The sequence below is a fragment of the Pezoporus occidentalis genome, unplaced genomic scaffold, assembly GCF_034315485.1.
Source record: "Pezoporus occidentalis ecotype Australia unplaced genomic scaffold, CSIRO_AGI_Poc_V1 ctg77, whole genome shotgun sequence".
Classification (NCBI taxonomy): Eukaryota; Metazoa; Chordata; class Aves; order Psittaciformes; family Psittacidae; genus Pezoporus; species Pezoporus occidentalis.
Genome location: NW_026916126.1, coordinates 859,984 through 882,723, shown reverse-complemented (window position 1 = coordinate 882,723; position 22,740 = coordinate 859,984). Strand labels below are relative to the sequence as shown.

The 22,740-nt window shown below is 36.3% G+C and overlaps 1 protein-coding gene across 1 annotated transcript in view; it reads left to right on the top strand.

Annotated features, from left to right (window-relative positions):
* BRWD1 (bromodomain and WD repeat domain containing 1) overlaps positions 1–22,740 on the top strand; it is a 57,100-nt gene that overhangs the window by 27,193 nt on the left and 7,167 nt on the right. The window contains exons 23-38 of the mRNA XM_062602554.1: positions 439–634; positions 1,593–1,709; positions 1,810–1,917; positions 2,280–2,404; positions 2,548–2,630; positions 3,091–3,202; positions 8,824–8,885; positions 12,800–12,955; positions 13,231–13,351; positions 14,348–14,473; positions 15,121–15,196; positions 17,367–17,411; positions 18,031–18,177; positions 19,310–19,462; positions 19,730–19,899; positions 21,563–21,798. Of these exons, the coding sequence (XP_062458538.1) occupies positions 439–634; positions 1,593–1,709; positions 1,810–1,917; positions 2,280–2,404; positions 2,548–2,630; positions 3,091–3,202; positions 8,824–8,885; positions 12,800–12,955; positions 13,231–13,351; positions 14,348–14,473; positions 15,121–15,196; positions 17,367–17,411; positions 18,031–18,177; positions 19,310–19,462; positions 19,730–19,899; positions 21,563–21,798 (2,033 nt within the window). The remainder of the gene's footprint in view (positions 1–438; positions 635–1,592; positions 1,710–1,809; positions 1,918–2,279; positions 2,405–2,547; positions 2,631–3,090; positions 3,203–8,823; positions 8,886–12,799; positions 12,956–13,230; positions 13,352–14,347; positions 14,474–15,120; positions 15,197–17,366; positions 17,412–18,030; positions 18,178–19,309; positions 19,463–19,729; positions 19,900–21,562; positions 21,799–22,740) is intronic.

The window sequence follows — 22,740 nt, the reverse complement described above, 5'->3', positions numbered from 1 at the left end:
TCTTTCTAGAACTCTACAGTAGTAGAACAAAGAAAGAGAGAGAGGTATAAAAAAGGCAAATGTGTATCCCTGAGATGTTATATAACTATCTTTAAAGAATTTAGGTAGTTCTTGGCTAGTGTCTTCTTTAGGGAGGGTTCCCAACTAGTCTGGAATTTCACTGAACAACTTTCTTGAATAAATTACTTATTTTGGAATTCACCAGCCTTGATTCCTTAGAAAAAACCCATGCTTTTAAGTATGGTGTTCCCCAAAATTTATGATAAGCATCAAGTGAAGTAATTGTTACAACAGGTCAAAGTAATTTTAATTCTTCTGATAGAGCTTTCAACAGCAATATGCATCTGCAGTTATTTGTCTAAAAGAATTTAGCATTCTGAAATACTGACAGCTTGGTTCTGTGTTTGTATTGTCCCTGGCTCCATCCGCTACGGACAGTGATTCTTCAAGTAGATACTCCGACTGGATAGCTGATGCAGGGATTAATTTGCAACCTCCAGTACGGACTTCTCGAAGGAAAGCTATCAGGTATTGCAGTACTTCGGAAGAGGAAGTATCAGCAGAGAAATCTTCTCCTCCAAAGAGAAGAAGAAGAAAAAGGAGAAAAAAACCTAAACCAAAAAAGCAGGAGGAGGTATACAGTTAATTTCTTCTAGTCACTCTTTAATAAATTACTCTCTTAGGTTTTCAGACCTCTTCACTGGAACCTGTTAAAGTAATTTTTATTGCCATTGGACAAAGATATTGGTATCACTACATACAGTGTACTTTTTAATTAAATTGAGACTATTCCAAGTGCAAAGTATCTGCAGGTTTGTATGGACAAATATACATTCCAAGTGAAGTCATTCTCACTTTTCAAATAAAAAGGGTTCTCAAGGTTTCTGCTATCAAAGGGGAAATGTGATAATTAAAAGCAGAGTTAAATAAATTAAATCAGGTTTTTAACAGGGCTTTAATGTAATAATCTGTAGAATTTTTTAAGTAATATCTTTTTGAAAACTTAAGCAATATAGTCACTGTATTCGTATATTTGGGTTTTTATTCTTGAACTTTAATTTTTTTGTAAGTTACAATACTTTACTTTTCTTTATGAAAATTTTCAAGTTAATTTAAATAATTATCATTTTTTAAATTACAGTAGCTGTGATTTGCTGTTTTCTACCAAAAAGGGACAAATACAGATTTTTAATACTTGGGGTAATTTTGGTATGTTTTTCTCTGTTGTTTTGCTTTCTTCCAAGTATTCTCAAAATTACAATTTTGGAACTGTTTTAATATGAATATTTACTGTGTGATATCTCATAGTTTTTAATCTGCAAATAGTTTCTTGCAGCCTAATAGGATTATAGTAGTAATCTTTTTCACTTGAATCTTCATAAAGGGAAAGAATGCTTAGTGTTAGTACTACAAATACAGTTACAACTCAGTGAAAGCCTTGGAGTTTTTCTGCTAACACTTTCTGGAAAAGTACTTCAGTCTTGTTATAAGTTAAGGTTTTTATCTACCAAATTAAAATGGAGTAAGTTGTTTTGATTTCATGTCAGGAATATGTCCATTATGCCTTATTTTGCTCTCTGTTAAATGTGAAGGCAAATGCTGAAACACAACCAGTAAACTTGGAATTGTCATATGATTTGCATCCTCCTGTTTGGATAACAGACACAGCTCTTCGAAGATCCCCTTTTGTCCCTCAGATGGGTGATGAGGTAGGAATATCGACAGAAATCTTTAAATGCTTGTGTTACCTAACATAATTACTTAATGTAGGAAAACGTTTACCATTTGGGGGTTTGTTTTTTTTCTCAGGTAATATATTTCCGACAAGGACATGAAGCTTACATTGAAGCAGTTAGAAGAAATAACATTTATGAACTGAATCCACACAAGGAGCCATGGAGAAAAGTAGTCCTTAGGGTAGGTTTTCGTTGGAGATACAGTGGGTTCAATAATAGTAGTATGTGAAAGAAGAGTTGTGTTACATGGTTCACAAAATACTGATTTGTGATATTATACTGTTTCTTACAATGTTTCCCTATGGAAACAATACAGGAAAGTGACTTCAATTACCAGAGTTACCTGTGGAAAGCCCAAATAACCTGTGTTAAAATTGCCAAGTCTGATGGACTGTGTTCCATTGAACTTTTACACAGTTTCAATATTTTTGGCTTTTTGCATGGGGGTACAATTCATGTGCTTGGTTAACTAATGTTAAATTGATAGTTCTGTGCATAATCCAGAAAGTAGAACTTGCTGAAACTGTTTGTTCTCACCTGTAGGATCAGGAATTAGTAAAAATTGTTGGAATTAGATATGAAGTTGGGCCTCCCACATTGTGTTGCCTCAAGCTTGCTTTTATAGATCATGCCACTGGAAAACATACAGACAAATCATTTTCCATCAGGTATGTGCATCTCTATTTTTCTGAACAATATTTAAAACTGCATTTCTTTTTAAGCTGCTTCCTAAAGCCCTAGGGTGCACACATGAAATGCTGGGGTTTTTTGTTTGTTTGTGTGTTTTTTGTGTTTGTTTTTTTTTATCTAGATACCACGATATGCCAGATGTTATCGATTTCCTTATATTACGTCAGTTCTATGATGAAGCACGGCAAAGGAACTGGCAAGCTTGTAAGTGTGTGTACTAAATATTTTACCAAATGATTTTGAAATCAAAAATTTATCCTTGGCTAATTGCTAAATATGCTAAATGCTACTTGCTTCTAACTTCAGAGGGCTCTCTGGTACATGGAGTCTCTCTGCCCCTTAGAAGTATGAGCCTAATAACTGCTGTATTGAGCCTTTTGGAGGGATTACTATAGATCTAAGGTACAGTCTTCAAAACATATATTGAGGCCTTACTGTCCCTCTTTTCTTACTTTTAGCTAGTAGCAAACTTGAGTTTTAGCACCGATGTTCTTTTGGTATAATAGTTGCTTCATCTTTTTTTGAATATCAGTGGATTTAGAACTTCAAACTGAAAAACATCAATCAAAAGTTTTTCTAATTGCGTGTAGAAGAAGCATAGTTAAATAATTTTTCTTAGTAAAATATCTGAGCAGACTTTTTTTTTTTTTTTTTTTTGCACTAGCCGATAGGTTCCGATCCATTATTGATGATGCATGGTGGTTTGGAACAGTTCTGGGTCAAGAACCATATCAGCCTCAATATCCAGATAGTCATTTTCAGTGTTACAGTGTTAAGTAAGTATGAAAAGATTTTGCACTTCTAATGTGAGTAGTGTGGATTGCCTCTTACATAGCTGGTTCATTTGGTATGAGAATGTATTGTTCAAATGATTTCACTGGTCATATTATCACTTCTTAGTGATTTCAAGTGATTATCAGTTCATAGTTGTTTCTAGTGATTATCAGTTTTTAGTGGTTTCAAATTGCTAATATTACACAGTGTGGATAGGTAATAACTTCTGGCAAATTTTCAGTGAATAATATGGTAAAAAGGTTATTGATATCTTTCATATTTGTAGATCATTTTCTGTAATGACTAGTGGTAGATCTCTTTCACAAAGCAAGCAGTGCAATTTTCTGTGTATGTTAATTATAATTGGTTTCGGATGGGGCATTCTTAATCTGTTACTGATATCATATTTGTTATGCTTCAAATTCTTGCACTTCTGTCTTCATGTTGTAGTCCACATGTGCAAGTAAGTTGATCTCATGCTATCATTTGAGACTCTTGTAGAGGATGTTTCCAAATGTTGTTCTCATTATGCTTGACACATGACTGTTGTCAGACAGAAGAATGTTCTGTCTTGACGGAACTTTAATCTCTTCACTGCCTAGTGGTGTTCTGCCATATTCCTGGTTTTGCAGATGCCACTTGCAATTTCACCTTTTGGTTTCTTCTTTTGATTTCTTGTTTGGGTGATATTTAGCTGGGTAACTGGCAGATAATGTGACCCTGTAACAGGCGCAAGTCCCTTTGACCAGTGTACTTGTCAGGAGATAATACCACCTGGATGAAGGCATATAGTATCAAGTGCGTTGCTCAAAGCATAGAATACTAATTAAGTAAAGGGTGTTGGAGTAGAAAAAAAACCTGTTTAAACGAAGACCAGGAACATCTGAGTCAAACTAGTAAGAACATACATGAACCATTACATTCTTTACCAAGGCAGGTTCTGAAACCTACTTCATACTATACCCCCATGACAGTTTAACATTAGAGGTGTTCCTGTGCACCCTGTTTAAATTGACAAAGAGGTCCTTCACACAAAGTAGAAGAAATGTGAACAAAGGTAACTATGGCCCTTGGTGCTTAGAATCAGGATGTTGTCAACAGCACTGTACCAGTAACTATGAAAAAAATTAACTCTATGCCAGCTGAAATGAAGACACTTTCCAAGTTGTCTGGAATGGTTCTGGGATCTTGCTTGCTTTGAATTCTTCCAGCAGGGGAGGATTGCTAGGAGAATAATCATTGAATACATAATATTCCTATTTCTGTCATGACCAGGGATTCTTCCCATGTCTTTTACAGTATATTTGATATTCAGAGTTGCATTGTTAGAGGGCTTTCCCTCCTCCCCACTTTCTGACAGTTGCTTACTCACCCATGATGAGAATGTACATACAGACAAAAACCTGAGATCCAGACTATTTGTACATTGATTTCATTCTGCTTTGGACTTTTGCCTTGCCCAAAGAGAGTATCTTGACAAGCTAAAATGGTAACTGATGCTTACTGACATCTTATCCATGTCCCAGGATAGATATACAGGAGTGCATATCTCCTGCAGGTGATGTCGGGGTAAATTATTCAAGTTACTGGCTAGTATATTTTTCCCTTGTCTTGTAAAATGATGTCCAGAGTAAAAGTCCACTGGGTCCAGGTACCAGTGTGAAAATACAACTGAATCTTATTTCAAAGTACTAAATTTTATCAGTTAAGTAGCTCAAACCATGGAGAATATGTTACCTTCTGAATGTTATACCTTTTATATGTTTTGTTATGTTACCGTAGGTGTTCCTTCAGAGTAAGTTTAGATGGGGTTATTAGTTGTTTTCTTGGTCAATTAAAAATCAAGATTCCAGTTATGAAAAAGAGCCTGTAGTCAATTTCTTAGATTCCTTTCTTCTGTGAACTCTAAAGGGTGTTTCAATGTTTTAATACACCAGCCTTTACCAGGGTGAAGTCTAGAATTGCTTTGAAGTTAGCTTAATAATTGAACAGGTAAGGAATGCAGTGCTCTTTAAAGAGCACTTTCAAAAGAGAGCTCTTTAAAGATTTGTGCTGCATTTGTAAAGAACGTGACTTTGTTCTACCTTGACTCACAAACAGCTCCTCTAGAGAAGATTCCTAAAATATGTATATGAAAATATTTTAGTGTTTTGCAGGTACAATTAGGTTTCACAGCTTGGCTGGGTGCTTCACTCTTCTTTTAAGTACAGGCCTTTGTTCAAGAATCTGGAGTCTTGTCTACCCAAGAATTTGCATGTGATTCAGCAGCAGTAGCTTCCTAATTTGCGTTCATATACTGTATACATTGCATACAAAGATATTTTTAAATACAAATATTTAAAAACAAGTTTTACATTTATTTAAATGGGAAAAAGTAAACACAAATGGTTGAGACTCTTTCTTGGCAAAACTGCAATGTGCTGGCTGTTTTCCTCAATCAGGATCTGAGTTACTGTGCTTCTTTAGATGGTAGAATTCTGCTAATCCAGCTCAGTTTGACCGTCTGCAATTTTGTTCTTTGCCACTTCTGAGACAAAGCTTTATTGGAATAGAAGTGCTTTTATATTATACTAGAAACAACCTTTGAAAGCTGGCTTCAAAACTCAGTGATGGAGACTGTGGGAAAACCACATTTAAATAAAATGAAGGGGAGTAATTGGCATGTAACTTAAAATTCTTATCAGTAACCAGGTTTTCACACTTGGGAATCATCTCAAATTATCAACACCACTGTTGTGTAGATAATAAATAAATAGAAGATGTATGAATGAAATATTTTGTTATATTATTGGGCAGACAAAAATAGGTGTTTGTGTAGTGTAAGCAGTTTTATTTATCAAGTTGCGTTACTGTTACTTAAGTTGTGTGGATGAATGGAGCTTCAGGGAAACTAAATGGGTCTTATGCTGTACTTAACTGTACTGATAAAATCTTTCATACAATATTATGAACTAGTATATATGTTTACGAATACTAACAACTTTTGAAGTATTGTACATACATTAACTGGGGAGGAGAACCAAACAGATGAACCTTCAGAACTCTGTTAGTCCATAAATGTTAAACAGGCTGAATGTTGCTGGATTGATTTGTATTTTTTTTTTTTTAATTTTTTTTTTCCCCTGGAGTAAATGGGTAATCCAATATAATTGAGAGGTGCTGTTGCATCTCAATTTTCAATTTGTTTGAAATAAATACACAGGAGGTATTAGATCAAATACCTAAGTTTATTAAGTCATAAGAAGTAGATGGCACTCAACCAGGCATTTGAAGAACTCTGATACGAAACTCCTGGCAGAGCTGCAAATTGTCGTACAGTTGGACACTGTACTAGAGGACTGTCAGATTGCTATTGTAACTCCTGCCAACAGAGAAAGCTCTGGAGGAAAACTGGTGAGCTGTAAACTGATATATTTTTCAGTTTCTGATATGTGCCTATAATAAAGACAAATGCTATTGAGCATAAGGATAAACCCAGCTGTAAGAAAGAGCAGCACTGCATATGTACTGGGGAGTTCTGCCTCTCCTCCTTTTGAACTTCCGTGACTCTGTTGGTAAGTGTATGAATAAAGTGGACAGTAGACAGCATGTATTTGATACGCTTGTGAGGTGGGCTGATGCCAGCCTTGTGAAGTTTCACCATGCCAAAGTGCAAGGTCCTACACCTGGGTTGGAGCAATCCCAGGCACAGCTACAGGTTGGTCAGAGAAGAGATTCAGAGCAGCCCTGCAGAGAAGGACTTGGGGGTGTTGGTTGATGAGAAAATGAACATGAGCCGGCTTCAGTGTGCGCTCGCAGCCCAGAAAGCCAACTGTATCCTGGGCTGCATCAAAAGGAACGTGACCAGCAGGTCGAAGGAGGTGATCCTGCCCCTCTACTCTGCTCTTGTGAGACCTCACCTGGAGTATTGTGTGCAGTTCTGGTGTTCTCAACATAAAAAGGACATGGGCCTGTTGGAACAACTCCAGAGGAGGTCCACGAGGATGATCAGGGAATTGGAGCACCTCCCGTATGAAGACAGGGCCAGGAAGTTGGGGCTGTTCAGCCTGGAGAAGAGAAGGCTGCGTGGAGACCTCACAGCAGCCTTCCAGTATCTGAAGGGGGCCTACAAGGATGCAGGGGAGGGACTCTTCATTAGGGACTGCAGGGATAGGACAGGGGGTAATGGGTTCAAACGTAAGCAGGGGAAGTTTAGATATAAGGAAGGAGCCCTTTATTACGGGGGTGGTGAGGCAGTGGAATGGGTTGCCCAGGGAGGTTGTGAATGCTCCATCCCTGGCAGTGTTCAAGGCTGGGTTGGACAGAGCCTTGGGCAATCTGGTTTAGTGTGAGATGTCCCTGCCCATGGCAGGGGAGTTGGAACTAGATGATTTAAAGGTGCTTTTCAACCTTAACTGTTCTATGATTCTATGTACCAGATACTTTGTGGGTAAAGACCCAAAAAAAGTTCTCTCTTCAGATGGAAGTGATGGTGAAAGGGGTGTGTTCATAGTTCATGAAGTCAAAGGTTCTAGGCATGGTGAATAGAGAAGAATTAGTCACCAGATTCTGTAATGACAGAACTAGAGGTGCATGTTGAAATCTGTAGGGGACTTCTTTAAAGTAGTTTGGGTGTTGTGTTTTATTTTCTTGGGTTTTTTTTTTTTTTCCTTTTTTTTTTTTGTAACATTGGGGCTAGTGAACTTTGGACATGTATTTTCCACAGGAAGCTGTGGAAACAACAGGGTCAAAAAGGTATTAGACAAGAGTAAACATGTACTAATGGATATAGGCTGGGATGTGTTCACAAACATGCCTAGAGGAATACAGTGATCATGAATGCTGAAGTAAAAGTAGAATTGACTTGTACCAGGATATTATGGTCTCTGTAAACAGCATCTCCCAGTAATAGTTTCAAAGACGCATTACTTGTGTAGCTGGACCAGTAGGGTGTTAAGCTGATTCAATCAGGTATTGGTGTTGTTAAAAACATGTAAAAATCTGCCCAAATGTGGTAGGATTTGGAGATACCTCAAAATTACATTCATAAGTCATAGATAAGTGCACTGTCAATATCAGTTCTATTTGCCTTTGCTTCCTCTTGGTTGTTACTTAACTTCAGTTTCGTCATTTTATATTTAATGTTTTCTTTGTCGTAATCTCACGTGCCTTATGAAATTTTAATATACCAAACACATCACTTACTGTTCTTTCTCTGAAACATTCCATAGACTTGAACAGCTACTGTTGTGGTTAGCAGAAAGAAAAATCCTTTTCCCTGTGTGCTTTTATTATATCATCCCCTTGATGATATTTTTCCAAGTGTATGGCTTGTTTGTTTTCTGTAACTTCCTCATATGTCCTTTGTAAAATTGATTTCTATATCAAGTTGCATACAGCCAAATCAGGAGGATAGGAGTATTAAGCCAAATCTTAATTTGGAGTTCATTATGAAGAATGTTTCCTTTTTGCACTGTGACAGCTGATTGCTAGCTAATGTTTTTGTTTATATGGACATTTATACAATATATTTGTATTAATACCTAAATATAGCTGTGATTTAAATCTGCTTGGAGGAATACTTCTGAGTCAAGATAACCTTAACATTTTTGTTTTATTTTTTTTTCAACTTGGTGACCGTCAGATGGGACAATGGTGAAATTGAAAAACTTAGCCCATGGGACATGGAACCAGTTCCTGATAATGGTAGGTAGAAACTCAGTAAAACAGTTTAATGTGTTTCTTCCTCTTTCTAGTTCCTTCATTCCATGCACGTAGTGGACCTTAGGCGATTCCTATCTTTTTTGTGACTCTTGACGCTAAGTCATCCAAATACAGTGCATATCTACTGATGAGGTAATAGTTATCCTTTAGATCATACAGAATGTCAACAGGGTGGTTTTGTGCATTCAGGCAAGAAAGTTCTTGAAGACAGTCTTGCTTCAGATTTGCTGAAATATCTTGAGTATACCTATTTATTTTAATTTTTTTCCCCTTTACATCTTCCAGAGCAACTTTGAAGGAAATAGTTTAAATGCGTAGCTCTATCTTAGGCAGTAAAACCTGCTACTTCTGAATGTCAAGTTTCATCTTTGAAACAGAAACATCTGTTTCAAAAAACTTGGTTTGTAATACCTTATGGTATAAGGGGGTGGGGGAAGAATGCATAAAAAGAATGTATAAAATAATTTCCTGTCAGCCAGTCCTTCCTTCATGTAGTTTAAACCCAGCAATTCATAAAGTTTGCTGGTCAAATCCATATTAACTGTAAATGAAACAGTTGCATTCCTGGCTTGTCTTATTCAACTTACTTTTCCAGTGTTTGTTGGTACCAGCTGGGTGGAGGAGGGAAAGTTTGAAGCATTGAGAGAGTAGTTACTGAATAAGCTGTCAAAGATACTAATTTTCTTAATAATCTTTGCTAGAAGTTGGCTTGTTTCCCAGACACCAGGAGGCTTACACTGTATTTTTTTATTTCTTAAATATGAGTATATTGTATACATGTGGATGTTCTCAGGAGCCACCTGTCCAATCTTCAAAGTGTTAGATAGCTGCTTCAGTCGTATCTTGCGATGGCAAATTCTGCAAACCAGTCTTGAAATGCTACATTGAAATTGTTTTACATTTTAATTCATAGAAGACAAATAATCAGCAGGGTTTTGGTTTTACACGCACACACACACAGATTTAATTGAAACATTTGATTTTCTCATTACCGTCTGTCTCCTCCTGACATACAGAAGCTTTTCTTATTCATTGTGAACTGGTTAATGCTTCCCATATATGTCACTGAGTGACTGTCATATTACTAGAGGCTCACAAGTCTTATGTATGAACTTAAGTCAGGATTTATTTTGCTAGCAAGACAAATTGTATCCATTTCTTGTGAGCACTGTGTACTAACTATGGTTTAAGTTGCTCTTTATATCAGTTCTTCCTCCTAAGGATTGAAATGTAAAAAGTAGTGTTCTTAACCACTCACATTTGATAGCATGAAGAACTAGGATTCTTGAAATTGCTATGCTGGCAATGTAATGACAGACATCCTACAGATGCTAATTTAAGTCTGGATAGTATTGAATGTGTAAGTCATCCTTTACTGACTATATCAGAGAAATTTTAACTTCTTTCTTTGATCTAGTAAGTTACTACCTTATGTTAAGAGCTTAAGGTTTGATCGATCTGAGGAGCTGTGACCTTACCATGCAAAAACTGGGGGCACACACACCCAAAAAAAAACCCAGAACCACACACACACACAAAAGAAAAAAAAAAACACAAAAAAACAGCCCTAAAACACAGCTCTAAAAGCTAGTGTGTCTTTTGTTGACAAGGTCAAAGAATTGAGAAGAACATCCTCTGAACAGGTCAAGAATAAGGACCACAGCAGCCACTAGGCTAGAGGAATAACAAAAATTGCCTGAAGACAATTTGTAACTCCTTATTTTTGATGGAAAATGGCACTGTAGGGAAGTAAAGCTTCTTGCAGAGGGGTTTTGGGCTTTTATGGAAAGCATTATTATGTTAACAGTATAGTACAAAACAGGGGTTAGCTCTGCTTTGCATTTTCTTTCTTTCTTCAATTCAGTGACTTGCAGATCAAATTAAAATTGTACCTCATGATTGCCACTCTTCTCTCAAAGCATTTTTTATTCACTTTACTAAGTTAGATGTATGGGAGAAGAATAGCACTGAAGTTGGACTAACTAGCAGGCCACAACTTTAATTTGTTACCCTTTATATCTGGTAAACATGAGTTTTGTCTTATGATTATGAAGATACAGTATTAGGTGTCACTCTTGTCACAGACAATGCTGTCAGGATGAGGAAAAGCTGGTGCATATGGACCTGAAAATTCAGTTTTTAGCAGCCTTCTTAGTAGTCCAGTATTGGTGTCAACTGGCTGTTGCATATCTTAACTGTCAGTAGCAGTACTACTGTAAGTACTGCAACCCTCCTTGTGACCCGTTTACTCGATTAGATTAGGACTGTGGGCATACTATGAAAATATACATAAAATGCCAGGAGTTGTGACAAGTCTTCTGTGACACGTGTACCAGGGTGCTGCAAAGAACGCGAAGCAGAGGTATTTGTGCTGCTTGAGAAGGACAGTCTTGTTTGTTTTAGTCTGTCATTCTGCTTTAGTTGTTACTCCTGCAGGAGAAAATCCCTCTTGAGCGCTTATGCAATGGAGTGCCAGATACCATGTTGAGTTCTTCTTGACACAACCTTATGTAAGTGTAGAAGCATTACTCGCTGCTTTCTCTTAGTGTTGTCTTCAGGAAGTTTGGTTGGAGAATTTGTTTTAGCTTGAAGATGACTTAGAAGGATCATCTAAGTGAGTCACCTCTGTCCCTTCAGCTTTTCCAGCACCTTTTTGTATTTTATCCTTTTTTTTTTTCTTGAAGAACTGCTTCATCTCTAATACTATTTCAGTGGATAACAAATTCTTAGGCCTCCGTCAATGTAATATTGAACAGGGGTTATTAAGACTAACCCTATTCAGCTGAAGGAAAAATAGTCCTTTTCATAAACTTAAAAGATTCCCCACTGAAACTTGGGGTATTTTTTTTTTTTAGTTGGTGTAGTTTTTTGGGCTGGTGTTTTGGGGGTTTTTTGTTTGTTTTTTTTTTTCTTGCTACAGTATTTGTAGCTGAAATGTATTTTAGAATTTGTATGTAACATATTCATGGATTAGTCATCGTAACACTGAAAAGGACTCTATCCTGTTTCTTGCTTTCATTTTTAATGGTCAGATTCTCAGATGCTAATGGAAGTTCTTACTGTTAGCCTGCATGCTTTATACTGTTGGATTTATCTGCTAATGAAAAGAATTTATCTGCTAATTCCACTTGTCCTAATCAATACAAATAAATGCTATTGCCTACCCACGGTGTCTGATAGGAACCTTCAAATGTTTGTTCCTCTTCAAGTGCTCAAATGAAATGAGGAACTTAGCTTTTCAAAAACAATGAAAGTGCAGAAACTGCAGATGTAGTAAAAAATATCTGTGGAGTTAATAAGGAAAGATAACCAGGGATGACACATTATCTACTCAGTCATTCTGCATTGGCCAGATTGTATTAGTCTTTGGAAGTGGACTCTTTCCACAGAACCATACATTACAGCTTGATACTTCTACTAGTTCTTACTGCCTTGAAATGATTGATCTGCCGTGTTCAAACAAATATTTTATTAAAAGTCCAAATGATCACTCTTGTTAATACCAGGAAGAATGTCACAAAGTATTTTGCCTGTCTTGCATGTGGTTAAGGTCAGGGCACAAATTAACTCATTAAGATAAAATCCTGTGAAGGTTAGGTTATGCATTTAAAAAAAAAAAAAGCATATGAACCGCTCTTTTAAGTCCAGTGCTTAGATAGAGAGGAAAGGGACTTCTGGAAATTCAGAACTGCAGAAAAGGTGAATAAGGGATATCTTTGCTTTTATATGCCTTTTGTGTACTTCTTTTCCCTTTAGTCTTGGCTTCAAACTCCACTTTAAGGCAATTTTTTTGTCAGTTTTGAGCATGTGAGTAATTAATATGTGTAAGTGCTTAACAATTTATCTTGGTTTGTGTTCTCACTCCTTACCCTCTCCTGTTTGCTATTACTCTTCAGTCGATCAGCCTGAAGAATTAGGAGCTAGTGTTTCCGTGACATTTGAAGAGGTGGAGAAGCTACTATACAAACCACAGCAAGGGGAGTGGGGGATGAGATCTCGTGATGAAGCATGTGAGCGGATTATCAGTGGTATTGATCAGCTTATGACTCTTGGTAAGCATGTCATCTAAACTTTATGTAGTTTTCTCCTAATGTTACATTTATAAATAGAATATCTGCCCTAGAACATCCACGGCATCCTTTAAAAATTCTCTGTGACAAAGTACTAGAAATGTTCATACATCATGTGCAGTTCTTTCTGTTTGTATTGAGTTTTTTATATTTTTATACATCATTTGTTTTATCAAGAAGCAGTTCAACACCTGGCTTGATTGTCACATGCATGCAAGCCTTGAAATATTTAAATTAATCTTGCTGTTTCTTAACAGACATTTCGGCAGCTTTTGCTGCTCCAGTTGACCTGTGTACATATCCCAAGTACTGTACTGTGATTGCTTATCCAACAGACCTGAACACCATCCGGACAAGACTGGCTAACAGATTTTACAGGTCAGTGCTAGCAGTAGAAACAAGGGCAAATGTGGCCCTGAGTTTCTGCTGTGGGAAGATTAAGCTTTTTTAGTAAGAGCAATTGTTCTTTTTACAAACATTCTGAAAGCCAGTAGTCCAGTACCTGAATTCAGCATTACTGGTGCTTTGTTGCAGGGCTCTGATGGTTGGTATAACTGCAATGTTGTGTTCATTTTTAATGAATAATTTTGATAAATAATGTATTCAATTTTAATGAATAATTTTCTTAGCTCCTAAGGAAATTGATTTCGGCCTACACTGGCACTATTTCCAGACTCACACTGACACTCTCTTGAGAAATTTGTAAATCAATAAATGTTTTTAATAAAACAAACTATAAAGTTATCTCAGTGCTGAGGGCTTAAATCAGATTTTGAAGTGCTGTGCTTTAGTTGCTTTGAACTTGAAGAGGGTTTAAGACCTTAAGCACTTATTACTTTCAGAAATAGGCTTAAACACAGAGATGACATGTTAAATAGTAGCACCAGCTTTTTAAATGATAAACACTAGTGGCAGAGAAAGAGGGAAGAAACTGAAGTGTAGTGATGATGGAGTTATGATTTGCTGAATGTGCTGGATATAGTTCTAAAAGAAACTTTAAGGGTGTTCTTCATCTGGACTTGCATTCAGTTTGTCTATAAATACAGCAAAGAGTCATTAGTAGTTGTTTTCCTCCTTCATAAGACTGAAATAATGTCTTGGGAAATAGTTTGAATTTCTGTAGGCAAAGAGCTGCGAACTTGGGGTATCACTGCTTCACAATTTTAAGGAATTGAAAAAATGAATTATAAATGAAATTACATAGTTGTGCTAGCTCTATGATGTTATAACTTCAATTTGTAGCATTTTCTACTGGTCTAATTAGATTTAAACCAGAAGATGTCTATCTTAAACAGGACAGAAAATTGCTAAGTTTTTTGCAATTTTTAAGCTTTTTAGCTTAGTATTAAAGGTGCAATATTTTTTAATTTTAAGGAGAATCTCTGCATTGGTTTGGGAAGTCAGATATATTGAAAGCAATGCTAGGACCTTCAATGAACCTGGGAGTGCTATTGCTAAAGCTGCAAAAAAGATCACTACCCAGCTCTTAAAGTTTATCAAGTAAGTGGCATTTTAATCTATTTATTGTTTGAATACTTGTGCTCTGAAATGGTGGGAGAATATCTTAACATCACTTTGTTGTGAATACTGTTTCATTTGTTTTCTTACTATTCAGTGCCCTGCAGGACAAGTGAATAATTCTGAGTATTATCTTAACTGGAAAAATGCTTAAACATTCAGCATAGAGACATTTTAACTTTTTCCCTTAGTAGTATTCACTGGTATTTATAGTATTTATAGTATTGAAGTGTCACTTGAAATGAAAATAGCTCAACCTATAAAGTTAAGTTCTGTGCTGTCTAGCACATGTGTAGAAGTTGTTGTGGTAGCTTGTCTGACTCAGTTCAGTCGAAGATTATTTTGAAAGAAGTTAGCATAGGCAGTCTTCCTGCAGGTAGATCAGACATGAAGGCCCCTTTCAAATCCCTAATGCTAATTTCACCCTCTTCCCCTCACTACTTCTGAAATGCACAGTTATAGCAGTTTTTCAGATGTAATAGTATAATCATCTTGAGTTTTGTTTTTAATTTAATTCTTAGTTACTGTCTTCTGGTAGAAGTATAACTTTTGATTGTGGCTGGGTTTAAATTAGGAAATTATAGCAATATTTTTGCTATTCCAATAACAGAGATTTAATTGCATTACAGTGATCAGAACTGTACAAACATTTTTGAACTATGTAGCACAACAGATGATGAACAAGATTGCCTTGATGCTGATCTGGTAAGCTTTTTTGTGGATAATTCCAGTAATGTATGATGGCAAGAAAATGCCACTAGCCTCCAAATATTATTGGTAAAATTGTTCAGTCAGTTGTTTTTACAGAGATGTTTGTATTTATCCATTTACATAGTTAAATGTGGATTATATTATGAATATGGCGAATGATGTGAGAAGATGGTTTATTAAAGTAATGTTGAGTTGCCAATTTTAAGAAGTAAAATAAATATGTATTTTGTACTGTGACTGCTATCAACTAAAGCAATTCTGTGTTTTGTGAGTGGCACTGTTTCTGAAACATGTTTAATGTGCAGAAACATGATATAAATTATTTAATATATTCATCAACAATTTAGATGAGGGAATTGAGTGTACTATCAGCAAGTTTGCTGATGACACTAAGCTGGGAGGAGTGGCTGACACGCCAGAAGGCTGTGCTGCCATCCAGCGAGACCTGGACAGGCTGGAGAGTTGGGCAGGGAATAACGGGATGAAATATAACAAGGGAAAGTGTAGAGTCCTGCATCTGGGCAGGAACAACCCCAGGTTCCAGTATAGGTTGGGGAACGACCTGCTAGAGAGCAGTGTAGCGGAGAGGGACCTGGGGGTCCTAGTGGAGGACAGGATGACCATGAGCCAACACTGTGCCCTTGTGGCTAAGAAGGCCAATGGCATCCTGGGGTGTATTAGAAGGGGGGTGGTTAGTAGGTCGAGAGAGGTCCTCCTTCCCCTCTACTCTGCCCTGGTGAGACCCCATCTGGAATATTGTGTCCAGTTCTGGGCCCCTCAGTTCAAGAAGGACAGGGAGCTGCTGGAGAGAGTCCAGCGCAGGGCAACAAAGATGATTAAGGGAGTGGAGCATCTCCCTTATGAGGAAAGACTGAGGGAGCTGGGTCTCTATAGTTTGGAGAAGAGGAGACTGAGGGGTGACCTTATTAGTGTCTATAAATATATAAAGGGGAAGTGTCACGAGGATGGAGCCAGGCTCTACTCAGTGGCAAACAATGATAGGACAAGGGGTAATGGGTGCAAACTGGAACACAAGAGGTTCCACTTAAACTTGAGAAGGAACTTCTTCTTGGTGAGGGTGACGGAACACTGGAACAGGCTGCCCAGGGAGGTTGTGGAGTCCCCTTCCCTGGAGACATTCAAAACCCGCCTGGACACATTCCTGTGTAACATTATCTAGGTGTTCCTGCTCAGCAGGGGGATTGGACTAGATGATCTTTTGAGGTCCCTTCCAATCTCTAGCATACTGTGATACTGTGATAAATATTTCGAATATATGAACAGCTATTTTCATTGTGGTTTTAATTATATGCATCTGGTTATTTCTAAAATAAAAATTGTCATTCATATAGTTATAAATGCTAAAAGCTGAAAAGTTGTATAACGATTGCAGTGATGCTTTGACTCTCAGTTTCTCTGTATACCACAATATGAATTGTGCATCAGATTTCCATGCCTCATTGAGAATTTAATAACATGCATTTATCTTGAATTTCATAAAGGTAAAATGCGGAATTGTTACACAGTGAATGTTATCTGCAGTGCTGTATGCTTATTAATAGTGTATCCAAAGCTGCCCAAACTGATGTCCTTTTCACATTTTGACTTCTAATTTGGCATTTACTAATAAGACTTTGTAAAGTTGCAAAGTAGTTGCTCTCCCTTGCAGATTAATATGTAGAGAACAAATTATACTGAGTCATTTTAGTTCTTTATCTGACTACTACAGCATTGCCGTAGTACTTCCATGTTGTAAGGTTTTTTTACCAAAAGTAACTTGATCATAAGATGTCGTTTCCTAAACTCAGGACAAACAAAAATCAAAGTTTTCTGGCATCTATTACCAGTGAACTGAATTACTGATAATCTTTAGTCACTGAGGCCCAAACCTGATGTGTATCTTCTCGTTGCAATTTCTGGCAGTGGTTTTTCCTTTGTATGAAGAGTTGGAGTTGGGAATCTTCAGTGGTCATATCTAGGATCTTGCTTTCCAAGTCTTTCAAATGCAATGTTATATTTTTTAAATATGCTCACCTTCTGTCTTACTGGAAGAAATTAGAATGAAAATGTATTTTTACCACAGTATCAAACTTAATGACACTGAGCACCCATTAGCTGTGTTTTCATACATAATTTTTAAGATGATTCATTTTATTTTGTGCAGGATGATGAAAAATGTCTTCCAAGAACATCATACAGAAGAAGAAAAGTGAGTTGGCTAATCTTTACCATATATACCTAAATCAAGTCTGGCAGGAAAAACTGGTTAATGAGACTGTATTGAAATTCTGTGGGAATGATGCTTGGGTTTAAAACATTCATAGAACAGGATTTTTCTGATGTTAAAGAAGTACAAGGCTTGCTTAAATAGATGTTTGCTGTGCTAATGCTTCTACACTTGTTCTGTGTGGTTGTATAGGAAAATCTTTCTTACAAGTTAGATACCAGTGCCATTTAATGTAACAGTTTTCACTTGCCTGTATGATACGGAAATAAAAGCATTATTCAGCTGAGATGCTTGGAAAAAAATACTTTGAGTGATGGATACTACTGAAATCTTTTGAGAATAAATTGGTGTCAAGAGGTGTATTTTTTGTGACTTAGTGTTAAAAATCAATACCTTGAAAGACAGTAAAAGAAAATTGTATAATTTGTCAGAGTTTATTAATATTAGGAAAAAAAAATCTGCTAGTAATGCTCTTTTTGTTATAAACCAATATGATTGCAGATGTGTTTTTCTGCTACAGAAATAATCCCAGAGAGATCATCAGGTTTACTTTTTCTTGCTATGTTTCAGTAATATCTTCTTCTGACATTTTTTTGTCAAGGGCCGGGGCTTTAAAAAAGGAAGAAGTGTGAAAACTGGCTATGATGAAACCTGCTGGAAGAAGCAATGTATGGAGCTTGTGAATTTAATTTTCCAGTGTGAAGATTCTGAACCTTTCAGACAGCCAGTTGATTTGGATCAGTATCCTGTAAGTTGTTCTTATTAACCTTGTAAGATATAAATATTATTCGGGTTTTATTGGGTTTTTTGGAGGTGGAAGGGGGGGTGTTCCTTCTAACATTTGGTACCATAATAAAATCTGCATATTGCTCTTGATGCTATTTGTTCTCTTCTTGGCTTTAGTCCCAAACCACTGAAAGAAATCTCTCTGCTCTGTGCTTAGAATTAGCAGCTGTGTACTCTACTGCATTAAGATAACATCCGTCAAAATGTTGACACAGAACACAAAACAATTGTAGAGCAGTGATGGTGTTTACAAATATTTTTTTTTTGCTTGTTTTCTTACTGTCCCTTACAGGGAAATAAAGGATTTTAGATTAATCTGTATGTTCTTAATTAACAGTAGTTTCTTGAGGAACTATCTACAAAACCTGTTTACTGAGCCTGGGCTGTGAACTTGATTTATTCCTTCTCTTTATCTTAGTTTACATAGTGTTCTTGTTAACAATTTGGGCCCTTATTGTCTAAAAACCCAAAAGACTTTCAAAGAAAAAACACTTAAGCATGCAGGTGTTCTTCTGTGAACTTCACATCTTGAGTTTGGGTCTTCAGGTTTTAAAAACATCTTGAGCATCTCTAAAACTCATTAACAGGAGAAAAAGGTGTTTTGATTTGCTTTGTGGTTTTTGTTTTGCTGGTTTGGGGTTTTTTTGTTTTGTTTCTTAAACCAGATCAGTTTTTCTTATAGTAAAATGCACCAAGGAGAGGATTACATGACATTTTATAGCAGTCTGATTTCTCATTTTGATTAACAATAAAAACATTGACTTGCGTGTTACTGTTACTGAGTAGTTTTTATTGAAGAAACTCAGGAGAATTGAAACTGGACATCAGCATGTGCAAGCTTGTGACATTGTATCAGCTCATGAACTTTTGGGAATTCTGAAGATTGCCTTGTAAATGAGCAAGAGTTTATATGAGATAATGTAGTTGAGACTTTAAACAGCTAGTCAGTAAAAGCATTGCTTCTGAAAACAGAAGCTGATGTTTAAGATAATCTGTGGTCATTTTAATTACCCTGAAATTATAGAAATAAAATTTGAAAGTGTTATTTTTCCATTGTACCTTCTTGAATCTTTTTTTTCATATATTTTTTCTAGGATTACAGACATATTATAGACACTCCAATGGACTTTGGTACAGTGAAAGAAACTCTGGAAGCTGGAAATTATGACACTCCAATGGAACTGTGCAAAGATATAAGGCTTATATTTAGTAATGCAAAATCTTATACTCCAAACAAAAAGTCAAAGGTAGCTGTTAATATGGGCGGGGCTATTCCTGTCTTAATGAAATTATTTTGGAATTAGTTTGTGTATCAGTATTTTTGATAAAGCTGCTGGCTGAATAAATGGTGGGAGAAGTATGATAAACTATTAGATATGTTCACTTCTTTATCTAGCATTACATGAGATTATGTGCCATGCTTTCTCTATTTCCTTTCTATATGGTTTTTAATTTTGGAAGTGTTATTTTTGATGAAAGGTTCTGGTTTTAATATAAGCCACTTTCTTATCTAGATTTATAGCATGACCTTGAGATTGTCAGCACTATTTGAAGAGAAAATAAGAAGAATTGTTTCAGATTTTAAAAATGGTCAGAAACAGAATGAAAAGCTACGAAGAAACCAGAGGTATACTAGACGATTGCATAATCAAAGCTCAGTGCAGCAACCTACCAAGATGCTCAGGTAACCGAATTATGAAGATGTAGAGATACATTACAGCTGATTAATATTCATACTGACTGTCATATTTAGTCTATGAAGAAAATAATAATGGTTTATTAAATGGTTAGCTCAAAAAGTGAGACTTTTTATAACTTCTCCTGCAGTGGTATACTTTTTATAGTTTAGAAAGTACTGCGAAAAAGCGAAGGGACCGAAGAGTAGAAAAAGACTGGGTTTCTTGCATTTGGGTTTTTTTCTGTTTTGGCATTTTAATTTTTTTTTTTTTAATATTTCAGTCAGGAATCAATATTTAATTTGACTGAAATAACGAGGAATGAAACAAAGATTTACTTGCTGTATATGTTACAAAGATTGCAAAGCTGCATGCACTCTGTGTTTTATCACACGCAGGAGAAAGTTCTATGTAATTTATAGAAATTTGTACTTACTGTAGCATTCTTTGGGTAGGTAAATAATGTCTTTTTTGAAGGAAAACAACCTTTTGACACAAGTAGTGATTGACATTATTAACTCTGCATTATTAATTCACGCATGAGATGAAATCTAAATAAGCAAAAAAAAAAAAAGCTTAAGGGAAACTCTGTTTATACCTTTCTGCTACTGTCCAGCCTTTTGTCTCTAGCAGTGGAAGGATAGAAATCAGAGTTTTAAGGGAGAAGAAAAAAAAAACCCAAACTGAAAACATTTCTTTGCCATGTTTGGCTTTCTCATCTTAAAATTTCATCCGATTACTTGTACATTTTCAAATGTACCCATACATGTTGGTTTATGCTACAGGCATACCCGGCAATGAGCTTTAAGCTTTCCTGGGAGTTTTCCTTGAGTTCCTGCATCTTCCCAGAGGAATAAACACACACAGCAGGATAGAAAGAAATTTTCCTTTGAAACAACCCTTTTATTCTTATCTGAGGAATTGTATATAACTTGTTTACAAGTCAGTGGTGTTTAGTAGGGCTGAGGTGTGGGACTATTTGTGAGAGTGCTTGGATAGCAAAAAGCATATACAAATTGTGAACTTCGATGAATATATGAAAACCTGTGACTGTAAGGGAGCAACTGACAAAGTAGTACTTCTGAATGTGAAAACAAGTGATTTTCCAGAACTGCATGTTGCACTTTTAACACGTACAGTAAGGAAGAATCGAATCAGTGAGCTTCTCTACAAACACTATTTTAGACAGTAGATTTTCTCTAAAGATACACCTTCTTTGTGTCTTTGAAACTCAGTTTGTTTTGGAATAATGTTTGTATGCATAGCACTTAGTTTGAGGCTTTTGTGCAATTAACAAGAAACTGGGAATTCAAGAGAAATTGAGGCTGCTGTTACAATTTCCTGATAAACAATAAAAGGACATTGCTGTCTAGAAGGCATTATTAGTTCCTTTGTTTCTCAGAGCAGAGAAAGAATGTCTTCTCTCACACAACAGCACAAGGAGTCTAGACTGTTATTTTAATTAAAGTACTTGAAGCATATCCTTGTCAAAGTTAAAATTGTCAAACATCTTGTTGGCTCACAAATGTAGCTACCTTTCCATAAATCTAAAATTATATGGCATACAGTTAGTTAAGCTTTCAGAGAGAAGTATTGTTAAAGTACGTAATTGTCATCATTTCTCATAGTTTAACAACTCGTGTTGCCTTTACTTCTTTCCTCTTTCATTAGAAATCTGAAGCAGAAACCATTAAAGTCTCAGGCAAAAACTGAATCTGAGCAGGAAGATTCTTCTACTCAACCTACCTCAAGCAGAGCTGCCTGTGTTGGAAGCCATAAATCAAATGCTGGCAATTACAACCATAGTTCTTCTGGTGAATCCTCTGATTCTGCATGCCTGGCATCCTTTGAAAGGAATGGAAAAGCTAGATCCACAACACTAACAAATTGTTGTGCATTATCATCAGGTCAGAAAGGGCATCTGTTTCCGATGAGGTTTTTCATCTTGGTCTTACCAATGAATTGTCTATAAATATTTCCTTTCCTTTATAATTTCCATAATTTGCAATTGCATTCTAAATTGTTGTGAGATTTGCATTTGTAACATGAAATTTTTTTTAGACAAGGTTCCTGTGCAGTGGTTTCTGGGTAATACAGAATTTTGTGTATTTTGTGGACACCTGCTATGTTATTAAATGTTATAAAAAGATCTGTGTACTAAACATAGAAATTTCTGCTCTAAAATGCCATAGAATGCAGCAACCTTATATAACTTCTGTTAAGGGAAAAGCTTGCACCTAATTGGAAATCTGTCAGTAGGATAGCTTGCTTCTTGGAGGCAGAGCTGTCTTGGTTGTATATCCATTTTGCAGTCAAGTGGGTGGTTGTGTTTGGTTTCAGGTTTTTGGTGTTTTTTTTTTTATTTGGTTTGTTTTCAGCTTTTATATGGGGATTCACAGCAAAGTTGAATTGAGTAAGATAAGAAAAAGTTGATCTGCTAACCACATGGTTACTTGATGCTTTCAAGCAGCTCTTCTAGGAAGGTGGTCGGTTGGACGAGGCCTTGGGTGATATGATTTAGCGTAAGGTGTCCCTGCCCACAGCAGGGGGTTTGGAACTAGATGATCTTAAGGTCCTTTCCAACCCTAACTATTCTATGATTCTGTGATGTAGGAGAAGGTGTAGTGTGTTTGATAAATGGTCCTATATGAAGTACAGGTTATACACCCATGTATATTACATAAGAATTGTCATCCACAGTTAGCAAATGACGTTAAGTTCCACAAGACATAAAAGCTTGCCTATCTTTTCCTTCTGGCCCTACACCTCAGCTTGACAAAAAATCAGCAAGAAACATTAGTCCTGTGATCTGTCAGATCTCTTTGTTGCTTTCTAATATGCTTTTCTCA